The sequence below is a fragment of the Charadrius vociferus genome, unplaced genomic scaffold (genome assembly GCF_000708025.1).
Source record: "Charadrius vociferus isolate BGI_N301 unplaced genomic scaffold, ASM70802v2 scaffold59, whole genome shotgun sequence".
Classification (NCBI taxonomy): domain Eukaryota; kingdom Metazoa; phylum Chordata; class Aves; order Charadriiformes; family Charadriidae; genus Charadrius; species Charadrius vociferus.
The window spans coordinates 7,840,415-7,852,966 of NW_009661371.1; the positions used below are offsets into that span (position 1 = coordinate 7,840,415).

The 12,552-nt window shown below is 36.8% G+C and overlaps 1 protein-coding gene across 1 annotated transcript in view; it reads left to right on the forward strand.

The window, feature by feature from the left end:
- Window positions 1-787: 787 nt before the first annotated feature.
- Window positions 788-12,552, forward strand: part of PALLD (palladin, cytoskeletal associated protein) — a 201,474-nt gene continuing 189,709 nt past the window's right edge. The window contains exon 1 of the mRNA XM_009893734.1: window positions 788-1,833. Coding sequence (XP_009892036.1) covers window positions 788-1,833 — 1,046 coding nt within the window. The remainder of the gene's footprint in view (window positions 1,834-12,552) is intronic.

The following is a 12,552-nucleotide window of genomic DNA, read 5'->3' on the forward strand; positions in this document are numbered from 1 at the left end:
GGCAGAGAACACTTACCATGGAAAAACTGGAGGTGTATAGATGCTCCTGTACTTTGTGAAACCAATACAGAATATACATTATACACTTATATGGTGCAGGATGATACATACGTTGTGAAATCTATTTCTTTAACGTTTTTCGTTTAGCATGTGCTTGGTATTCCACTTATCGGTGTTGAGAAAAGTGCTACTAAATTGTACTGAACAGTAACAAGCTATAAACATTAACACAAGAAGTGAAATAATATTAAATACATTATTAACATTAAACAGAAAGGATAACTTTGAATTGTGTAGAATGTCATAGTGTTTTCTACTAGAACAATGTTTTCCTCTTGGAATTTGATAGTTTAGTGTCTGGAAGGCAGTGTTACAGGAAAAAGAAAAGTAAATATGTTCCCCAAATCATTATAAGCCTAAAATCAGAGAAAGTGAGGTGTAGTAGCACTGATGTGAAATAAAAAATCAGGTGTGAAATAACAAATCACTCACATTGCTCCAGTGGCATTGAGCTTGTGCTAGGCAATGTACAGACAAAGGATGTCTTCCTAGTTCTGAAGGAAGACACATGAGAGAAATGACTGCTAACTGCTCTCATTTGCACCTAGACAATTTGCAGCCCTGGACCATTCTAACAGAAACCAAGTTTTACAGTAAGTATTTCATGCACTGTTGGGTTCTGCTCTACTCCCAGTTTTGTGTCTAGCTTATGGGAACCAGGATATAATAGGGGGGTTTTTTATTGACAAGTTTTTTTTGTTAAGAAATTGTATTTGTGTCTTCCAGCATGCAAGACAGAAGCTGTGGCCAGGCATTGCCTCTTTCTTTAATGCTGCAGGAAGCTTACTGTGCAGAGAGAGGCACCAATAAAGGATATCCTGAAAATATGTCAGAAGCTTCATCCTACCATGACTTTTTCTATGATTCCCTACCAGACATACAGAATGGGGAATTTTCAAATGAACTTTCTGCCTTCCTTACCCAGGAGGAGATATGCAAGAGCCTTGACATAGCTCGGGAAGCCATTGCCAATTCCATGAAGGAGGATCAGAATGCAGCACCAGACTGTAGTCGTTATTTCAACACCTCTCTTTCTAGCACTTCAGAAAATCCTTCTTTCAGGGATACCAAACTGCATGAGCAAGATGCTTTACAGAGGCCTCAAGCAAGCAGTCTGACTTCATCGGCTGCAAGTCACATTCTCCCAGGGAATCAGAAAGAGCAATCCACCACATCTCAAACAGCAAGTAGTTTTGTCACAGTTCCCAGGAAGCAAGCAAGCACCTCGTCTTTGCTAACTGCTAGTCCCAGCTTTGTTAGAAACCTGAGACATTCAGAGAAAGATGGCCCATGTGTGCCTAAGACAAGCCCAAAGTCCGAATCGGCATCCCAGGGAGAAGTTCCTTTCAGGAACAAGCTGTGTGACAAAGCTGCCACATTCATAGAGGAATTATCGTCTATATTTAGACAGGCAGCAAAGACAAGAGGCCGAAGTCCTGATGGGGACTCTTCTTCTCCAGACAGTGGATACCTGTCTCCTAAAAAGAAACAACCAGCTGCAAGTCCCTCAGTGAACCAGGAGTTTGACAGACCACATCAAGAGACTGAGTCCGAGACAAAATTACCTGGGGTTCATCTGAATGGAGAACACTTTTCTGAAAGGGAGAGCATCACTCAGAGTGAAATGGTCCTTTGCCACCCCTTCATCAACATGGAAGAGAATGAATCTTCACCACCTCAATTCACTCAGAAGCTCAGGAGCCAGGAAGTTGCTGAAGGAAACAGAGTATTGCTGGAATGCAGAGTTGCTGGCAACCCAGTCCCTGATGTCAGGTAAGTGCATGCCTTTTAACTAAGGCACTGGATATCTTCATCTTGTGATTGTGGAAGATACCTAAGGACAGGTATCATAGGGGACCTGCTTAGAGGTAGTCACATAAGAACAGTGGATCATGCAGTGATCAGTAAGCACATGGAATAACAGATTCTGACCTTTTTAGTTCTCTTAGAGTGTTTCATTGTTTTCTGCTTGGCAAATGAAATTCTACTTGATTCAAGAGCCATATGGCAAAATCAGAAACACAATTGGCTCTAACAACATTCTGTGTGACTGTTACCTCATTAACCTAGGTGAAAGAATTCACAATTTGCCCCTGCAAGAGCATGTATCAGGCAGTCGATACAGTTTTTACTGTCAATTAATTAGATTGTCTCCAAGCCCCATACCAATGGGATTTGGGGTCTATACTGTGAGATAACCTAAATATACCAAATATCCTCTTGTGTAAGACATTTCCAGAAGACATTAAGATGTCCCCATTTCAGAAATTCTTTTGATACTTTGTAGTGAAATTTAGGTGCATTTGCTTTTGTTCAATGACAAAGCATAAAAGTAACTTCTGTGTAAGTTTGTTTGGTTTAGGTTCTTTACTAACATGTTTATAAGAGTTATAAAAGCTACATTCACAGTATCAATGAGGGTTGAATACCGCATAATTTCCACTGTCTTCCTCTCCTTCAAAAGCTAATAGAAATTAAGGTCAGCCAGCACTGCACAGTGTTTGCCACTTCACAGGTGTGAGCCTTACTGCTGATATGATTGGTTAACACACAGAGAGGTAGGTTATACCTCTAGTTTAATAGCTCCTCATGACCTATTTTGGTTTAAAGTCAACTGAGCATATTGATATTCTCAAAGGAAAATTTTGTCCAAAAAGTCCTGTTTGGACAAGATAGAATTAGTAGTTCCCCATTCAGAACTTCCTGTAAGGTTCTTTAGTTACATCTGAAGACTACATAATTATTTTAAAGTTCTAATAATTTCCTTAAAGGAATGTAGCAATCTCTTTCCTGTAACACTTGTTGTGCTTTAAATTTCCTCATATATTTTGCTGTGAAGTCTTTCAACACTTTGAAACTACTGATATTTTGCATTAAGTTACCCCTGATTTCTTGTGAAGTCACATGGATAGGCCTTGTGGCTCTGCAAGCTTAGAAATTCCTATCCATCACAGAACAGTGTCTTCATACATACCATAATTGAACTTTTCTTTTGAAATCAGTCTTTTACATATTTTTAAAATCTCTGTGTTTTGGTACAGGTTTGCAGAGGGAATAAACATAGCTGTCAGTTTGAAGATTTTAGATCTTTGTCAACAAGATTTTAAAAAGTACAGTTTTTAAAAGTCATGTTATAGCTAGAGGTGCTTTCATTCCAAGGTGAAAAGTTACTCTGTAGAAAATATCTCCAGAGAGAGATATTGCCAACAGGTCAGGAATCTTACACCAAAAATATAGTTGTAATGCCTAAATTGTAATGCCCATCAAGCAACATGACAGTCATGTCATGTCATTAATAGTTGTTTGGTGGGGTGTTTTTTTTTCATATTTGCTGGGAAAAAGGAATAAGAATCACAGTTATGGCTCAAAAGCCTTCCAGTTGTTCATTCTTCTTCAGACTTCCATGAAGCAGGAAAGAAGACTTGTACAAGTCGCACAATTGTGACGGCCAGTGAATCCTCCTTCTTGGGTTTCTTCTCTTAGATCCTTCCTTCCCTCTCACTAAGATATTGCAGCCTGCCAGTGGTACTGATGTGGACACTAGGGGCAACACAAAGCTGTTAACTTGTAGTAATTCTTTTGTTGTTGTTGGATTAGGTAATATGACAGCTAACATACCACTACTGATACTTTTCAGTAGTAAAATAGAGTAGTAGCAACAGACAGAGGGACGACCCTTAAGGAAAAAAAAAAAATATTACTATTAATTAATACTAAAGACCTTTTCACCTAATTTTACCCATCTATAGGTTAGCTATTTAACGTGACCAAGTCACCCTAGATTCCATCTGTAGTCACTAGAGAGAAGCACATCTACCAAGAGTCACTTACCTGTTTGCTACATTGACAAGAACTTAAGGCAAATACTTCAGACTAAACACTTCAGTATTAGCTTGTTATAATAGGTGAGGTGAATCCCATCCATTCTTCCATCTCTATGCCAACGGATGGCACATGGCGAAACAGTTGCTCTGCCAACTCATATCCACAGGTAATGCAACTAGAAGAAAGAAACCTAAACTGTCTGTCTTACAGGTGGGAACTCACCATGATACGAATTGCCTCAAAGGAACTTAATTTTCCTAGTATTTGAATTTTGAAAACATCCATACTCACATAACTTGAACAGCAAACTTTCTTACAAAGTTTCTTGCTAAGAAAGCAAGAGACACAAAGTTTTTTTTATAGGGTACTAGTTATCAAGTCATTAATAAAACTGTTAAGATACCGAGCACCAGTCTGTAGACAATACTGTTTTACCAGAATGAAACAGTGTTTCTGTTGGCTTGAATGTTTTTACTACCATCAGTCTGTTACGCTTTAATACATATTTCAGTCCCACTAAAATGTATTTTGCAGGATGAAAATTATCTTAGAATAGGCAGCACATAGGCATGGAGGATCTCTAAAAACGGAATTGCTAAATGTCCACTACACAGAACCCAAGGTCAACAGGCATTTACTTTCATAACACAGCAAAAATCCCTCACTGGTGCCATCAAACTCACATACTCTGTATTTCCTGCCATTGGTACAAGTACAGTTCTGTTCAGAACCGACTAGAAGTTGTTGATTTCTTTTATGAAATACAGCATAGACAGTTTAGGTGAGTTTGACAGCAGCAATGAGGTTGCAGTGTTTTTATAGCAAAGATGTGCTGTTGTAATGCTTCAGTATCTTGTTGCTCTTATTTTATGGGGCAGAACATCAGTCTAGTTCAAGTGATATGACTCCAGAACTGTGCATAAAAATCAACTGAACTAGGAAGTTGTGTACAAGCTATGGAGCTTTTTTTTTTGCTTGGGTCTCATTTCAGCTAATATCAAGATGTTTACAAGATGTGTAGAAAAAAAAGCATTATGTTCTTTAAATTTAAATGTAAACTGCTTTTCTGAATCTTAACACTTGCAGAATCATTAAATGAAAAGGCAAATCTTAATCACTGAGCAGAATGAGTTATGAGAAACACTGCTGACAAAACAGATGATTATAAAATCAAGTGTACTGCTAAGAAATCTCATCAACATTAATTAATTTGGAAATTTTGGAAATTTTGGTTTGGTTTACTTCCCTTTTTGAAATCCTTAACTGTGCTATGTTAACAGTCTGCAGATACAACCATTGCTGAATTGCAGCAAATATGCTTCATGCCAACTTCTCAGTCTTTTGCAAAGTTCCTTGACAATCAGTTTAATACACTTTCATGGTCCACCCTCGAATTTGTTTTATTTAATAATTATTAATAATTCTCCATCTGGCAACAGCACACAAATTTGTGAATAAAGAAAACCTATTACTTTCCCACTGAACGTACACTTCCCCTTCAGTCTCCACTTCATTGTGGATCTTCAAGAGAGGAAAAATAAGGCAGGCATACCTCAAAAACTATTCGTTTTGGAAGTCAATAGAGTTTTGCACCGTGACCTTCCTGTAATGACGCTGCCTTGGCTGAAGAGGTCACTCGCACACAGCCCGGGCAGGGCTCTCGCAGGCGGGATCCCTTCTGAGGGCCGAGCCGCACAAGGGGGAAATACAGAGCCCTTTAGCCGCTGAGCGCGGTCGAGGAGCCCGTAGAAGAGAAGCCGCGGCTCATTCAGTGGTTAAGAGACTGTGCGAACCGTGTTAAGGACACGGCAAATACTTGCATGCTGTTTGGGTGAGGCTCCGAAGTCCTATCTCTGAATCTTGGGGAAAGGAAGGGGTTCTTTCCTTCATAAGAAAGCATGCAGAAAATTTCGTAGTGGATTCTAGACTATAACAACAGTACCTGGAACTTCTAAATACTTACATAATATCACCTGTGCCCATCACTTCCCCACTTTCTGGAGCTCAAAGAGAATTTTGTGCTATATCCTGAATATCCAGTAAATAGCTAATATGGTGCAGTGGCAAAAGACAAGCCTGTTGAAAACCACTGATGTATTGCAGAGCAAGTGAAGAATGTTTGCTGTTTATCCCACTTTCAGGAATATTTCTGTAAATATGACTTTTATATCATTGTGGGGGTTTGTTTTTGGTTTTTTTTAAAGCAAAACACCAATGATACAATAGTAGTTGACCATTCTCCTGTATTTTGGTAATAAAAAGAATCTAGTTTTCTAAAGCACTGTACTTAGACAACTGTTTCATTAGACTGAATTTCCGATTTGTATACTTTTGAAAAAATCTTTGAAGAGTAATCATATAAGAATTGGGAAGATTTAAATACCTACTGTTTTCTAAATAAACTGGCTAGAGGGAAAAAGGGGTAAAAGATATTAAACATTTTGTGAAAACTGCCGAATAGGTAGAAGGTAAAAATGGATATTAATGTTATTGCCAAAAGAAGAGCTATAGAACAAGCTGAACAGTTACCTGGTCTGTGAGGCATAAGAGCAAATCACTTAGCACATGCAAAACTTGCTGAACAGGAGATGCAGATAGGGGTATGAGCCAGGATTACCATGGTCTGTACATTTGCATGTAGCAATAAAATCTGCAGAAACCAGGTGTCAACTGTTCTGATTTTTCCCAGAAAAGCCAGTTTCAATAACATAACCACTGCAAATAACATTTTTGGAACTCTGTGTGATAAGTGTGATAAAAGTAGAGCGCAATTGGGATTTTCATTTTTTGTCTCAGCTGGGAAGAAAATAACCAGAAGCCATAGTTCCTAAAGTCATGATGAAATAATAATAATTTAATGGTCAGAAGAAAAGCACTGATGAAATTGTTATTTTTCCCAGCACCCAATAAGTTTTCCAGCCTAGTAATGAGCACAGCTGGTCTTTAGGCAGCATCAAGCACCGGTGGCCATGAGGTCATCCAAGTAATCTACAGCAGAGCAAAAGGCCTTCAAAAGAAACTACTTAGGTATTTCTGACCTTTTAGCATGTTATTGTTTTTCTATGCATCAGATTTTATTCTGGATCCCAATAATCTTTAAAACTGGCTTCTTCCCTTTTCTTAGCTTTTTTGGAGCTAAACTGTCCAAAGTCCTCAATGTATCCAAAGTTGAGCTAGAATCCTGCCTTAACCTGCTACCCTTCTTATAAGACTAAGGAAAACAGGGTTACAGAATCTTATTATAAGCAAAGAAACCATCAAATGTGGTATAAGGACAAGGTATATATTTGAAGGTTATGTGACTAGGAAGGCCTCTTAAAATTTAAGTTCCTTGAATGTTCATAGCTGTATCACACAGAAAGTAAAAACTGTAAGTATTATGTTTTGAGTGACAAAACTTGACCAAAGTAGCTTTGTTCTACAAGAATAAAATAAATAAACTTTGACAGAAGAACTTATAACTAGAATGTCTAGGGTTGAATCCCAAAAGAAAATAATCAGTTAAATTTAAAGAACCACTACATTTCCTCAAAATTCAATACCTAACTTACTAGTTCTACTAGCAGAAAATTAGATATCTAGAAAACAAAGATTTTCTCACTGGTCAAAACAATTTTAACATTGCCGAACAACCCAGATTCCAACCTAAGACCTAGCAAAGTACTGAGCAGTTTGAGAAGTTCTAGGATGTCTTCAAAAGAAGGTCTAAAGCATGTAAAATATAAGTTGAAACAGAAATTTTCTATATTACTCTCAAAATCATTGTATCAGTCAGTAGCTCTCCTTCAAAGTACATCAGCAGTACAGTACTTAAAATACCCAAGTAAGCATTAAGCTAGCTAAAGAAAAACCTTATTGGGAGTGACTTGGAGATCTTCAGCATTTGCCACACTACCTGAATATTAATTACTTCTGAGGTCTGCCCTGAGCTGTAAGCTATGATTAAATTATTTACAGATATTCACCCAGATTGTATAGCACAGCAGGCGTTGAAATGTTTTGTGCAAAGTATACTCTCTTCCTTCTTCAACAGCAAATTGACCAAAAAAAAAAAGAAAAGAAAAATACACTTATGCACTTTCCACATACAACATGGCAAGAACAGGGCTTCTTTGCTTTAAGGATTCTATTTGCTCTCATTGTAACCCTTTTCTTCTCCTAAGTGTTGTTTATCTAAATTTCACTGTAACAAGTACCCAAAATCCCTACCTAAAAATGTTACTTGCATGCAATCCAGAACTGTTCTTAGAAAATGTAGAAACAAATGTGAAGTATAACACTTAAATTTATAATAAAACCCAAACTACCTTGATTTCTGTAGCTTCACAAAACTTACACAATTTTATGGCTTTTAAAAGCTTTGAAGTCTAAGAACATGCAATAAACTCTGTCTCCAGTATAGGCCACTATCAGGCACAGCTGCAAAGAACATTGGATGTCAGATTAAGTAATGCTTAACACAAATCTACGCAGCTGGGTAGAAATCCAGGTGTACAGGATAATAGTGACTGAACTACGTAGAAAGCTGTTGGTAGATTTTTAAGTCTTGGGAAGGTAAAGGGTGTCACAATGTACTTTCTTCTTCTTTGCTAGACTTGATTTCAGGTAGGAAAACTGGTTTAGAAGTAGCATTTTGTTTTGTTTCTTAAAGTCTTATTGTGTAAATTTTGTAGTTCTAATGAAATACCAGTGCCTTGGTGGGAGATTCAGGTGTTCTACTAGTTCTATAATTGCAAGGCTTTAATACTACTTATTTTTTATGAAGTACGAGTAGCCATTTATGTATGTGTGTTAATGAAACGTATTTGATACTCCTAGGTAACCTTAGTTCAAAAAAATCTGTTTCTTAGTGCATTTCTCACTTTTTTGTATATGTTCTTTAATAGTCATCTTTAGAACTCTTACTTTTGCATTTATAAAATCTTAACTATTCAGGTTAGAGTTTAGAACTAGGTGGTTCAGGTCATGCTTTTCAAATATTTTCACAAGCTTAAATACATACTTATGTTGTTCAAGATGGAGACTTTAATGAAGCTATTTTATGATGAACTTGTTTAAAGTATTTGTTAATTCCATTCTTATTTGCTAGCCCCAGACTAAGGAAGGGCCCAAGAACTAAACTTGCTTCTGAACAATGAGATGCTTAATGTGTCTTAACAACAGACTGCAAGCCTTATGGTAGCTACAGTGATTGCAGAAATAATTTATAAAAAGATTAAAAGGATTAGTGTGTGCTCTACGTGGCAGGAGGGGGATCTTGTGACTTGAAAATCATTAACGGCTACATCTATTATTCTTATATAGTAAAAATAAAATATTTTATTGAGGTTTAATGTGATTCTCACATCCTTTCCTATATGTGCGCTTTAAAATGAAGCTCACTAGTTTTTGAGAAATAGGCAACAATTATTCTGCAGAAACTGAAGTACTACTTTGTTCCAGAGGTAGTATTGACCATTGTTCTATTTCTGAATTTTTGTAATTTTTATTATTGAGAATTGTCATTTAAACTTGCCAAAAATCATTACTCATACTGTAACTACAGCAAAGTTCCTCTCCTCTTTTTTTTTTTCTTTTTTTCTTTTACCACACCCATCTCCTCACATGTTTCTCTAGATGCTCTAGTGACCTCACAGCTTTATCAGAGGTCTGTTTGCTTCAGTAGGTGTCTAATAGCTTTTATTCAGGTATTGATAGTTTTAGATAGACATTTTTCATTTTAACTCAATTAATGGGCTGCTTTTACTTCATGTTTCAGCATTTATTTGTATAAATCTTATATATTGTCTCTGGACCTTTCCAGTATTGTGCACAGCATCAACAGCCAGGAAGTCGGACAGTGAGGAAATACATTAGCATTCTGCTTGTCATGGACTAATTGAAAGTACAGATCTGTGAAAATTAAAACTAAATCTAGAGGCTAAGTGGAACAGAGGTGGGAATGAACCCTGTTTTAGGAGTGGACTATTTTATTTATACTGAAAGTTGCAGAGAAACAGTGGGGTGAGGCTTTTCATAGAGAGAAGTGTTTAGAGTCAGTAATTTGGCATCATTACTTATCAGTGTTCAACAGCTATGCAGTGCTATTCCAAATCCCATTTAAAATATTATGCTTAATATTCTTTGACATGTTTGCTCATTTGCCTAAGGGCAATACCACATCTTGGATTGTTTAAGTTTCTTAAGGGTAATTACAGCAGTTTAATAACATCAGTTAAATAGGACATACCTTTGTAAGATGCTTTATAAATATAAATTAAGTAAATACAATTATCACTTTGAAACTTGATGCTTTAAAATTCTTTCCTAATAAAAAACTTCGTCATGTCTGAAATATGCTCTGTAAATGCATTCTTGACAATATGAAAGCTAACTTTAGAGAGCTGGATGATGAAAACAAACAAATAGGGCTTCTCTGCAAACATTCATACTTGATGACTGAAAATGTTACACCTCAGCTCATGCAATTAGAACTGACAGGTCTTTGAGGGAAGTAGAGAAAGCTATGGACTAGAAGCTTATAACAGACCAAATCTAGAAGAAACATTTTTAAACAGCAGTGAATTTTGAGCTTATTTTATTAGTTTTAGAACCCATCTGGAAAGCGTGTTCTTTCTAACAAGTGTTACAGTTTGATACAGCTCTGTTAAATGGGCTATAATCGTGGATCATTTAGGTGGCCATGGGCTTCCCCTTTAAACCCATGCAGAGGTAAAGGAAGGAGTAAAAGAATTCCCTTGCCTGCCTACTCCCTGTCACACATGAAAGTAAGAGTAAGTCCTTCCCATAGTATTTGTATTTCCTTCCCTGAGCACAGAGATGTAAAGAGAGCAGGAACGTTAAGGAATTAGCAGTGCTTTGTTTTTATACCTTGTACAACTGTGCTCTCATTTTGAGGTGGGTGGTGCGAGAACAGCAGCAAATAGACCTGTTATTTCTGTGGACCCTCTGAAAATCTTCCCTTCAGTGAAACTCATTGCTCTGATCAATAGTGAGGCTCGTAGAAAGAAAGAAACAAACAGAAATTCTGGGTAATTTTTTAGGGTATGTGGGAGAGATGTTCAAGGGACATAATGATGAAAGAAGCCTGTTGTTCCTGCTCTACGCAGAACTTGACAAAACCTCTGCACATGCACTATATGCAGAACAGCTATTTTGTTTATATCCAAGGCATTATAGTGGTTTCTCACCATGTTGCTTATTCACAAAACGTTTTATGTTGTCATGAGTTCTCACATTCCACGTGCTTTAGGAAGGAAGTGAAGATTAAAAGATTATTTTTTTTTTATGCTTTATGCTTGTTGAAAAATAATCTAGAGGAGATAGCGTTTCTTCTAAGATAGCAAAATGAACAGAATTTGGAAGTCTAGCTTTGCACAGAATAAACATTCACTGAGGTGTTGTAGCCTTAGCCACTTAAATGTTTTTAGCTTTTGTCTTCTAGAAAACTTTTACATATATTAATGTAAGAAATGGAATTAATTGCTACTTTGTGTCCCTATCAGTTGCCTTGTCTGAGGCAACTCAAAAGGAGAATTGATCAGTAAGAATAGTAAAAAATTGCAAGCAACTGAAACAGCAAAGGACTTGCTTAAGTATTGAAAACTTCAATCAATATCCATATAACATGTTTCTGTAAATCAGGAAATGAGCAGACTTCTTAAATATACACCTAGGTAATCTCAGTAAAGAACAGATGCTGTTTTATGAAATAAATCGGGAGGAATAATTCGACTAATTACATCTGTATATTCAAAGATAACTTTAGGTTGCAGAAGGGGAAAACACTGGTATAGAAGTATCTTATCTGATGTACTGAAGTACTGCATGTCAAAGTGCTTATTGTAGACCAGACTCCAAGAACCTTATTTTCCTTAAGTAATACGCTACAGTTAGTGTGATACTATCCAGTATAGATGAGTACACAACTCAAGATTAGGAGTAGTGTGAACTCAAACAGGTCAGACTTCCTGTGGGAAAGGGTAATAAGTTAAAATGCTTGGGGGTTGGAGGTAATTAGCAGGTAGAATCACTCTTAAAACACTCAGGGTTTTTTCAGCTACCTGCAGGTCAAAGCAAGTAGAGGACTAAAATTTTTCTGTAACAAGTCTGTTATGAAGACGTGTTTCCTTTAGTCTAATACTAACATGCTGCTTCAAATCGAAGTGATTCACTGTTCCATCTTATTAATACTTGCGGTACACGCATGCATTAATGTTATAAAAATAATTAAGATTTTTGCACTTATGCAGTGCCTTTATCTGAGCATTTCACTGCTTTATAAACAGCTTGTATAATAACAACTTTTGTCTATCTCCTCTGATTTGATAAGGTTGTGCTTTTCAGGTGGACAAGGCATAAAGATTAGACAAATAGAATCCATCTCTCATTTATGGTACAGCTGACAGGTACCCATAGCTAACTATGAATTCTTTTAATATCACAGAAAATGTGGCCGCTAAGATAACACATGATCCAACAATAAATCATTGCTTATGGGAAGGCCACTTAAATATTTGCCCTGTGAGTAGCTGAGGCATGTATTTAACTGAACTAACACAAACAGAGGGCCTCCTACTCCTATAGACTAGTCTTGACAATTGCAAGTTGACAACAAGCTTCATAGAAGACTCTTTAACGTTTGGCCACAATCTAGCTTCCTTAGCA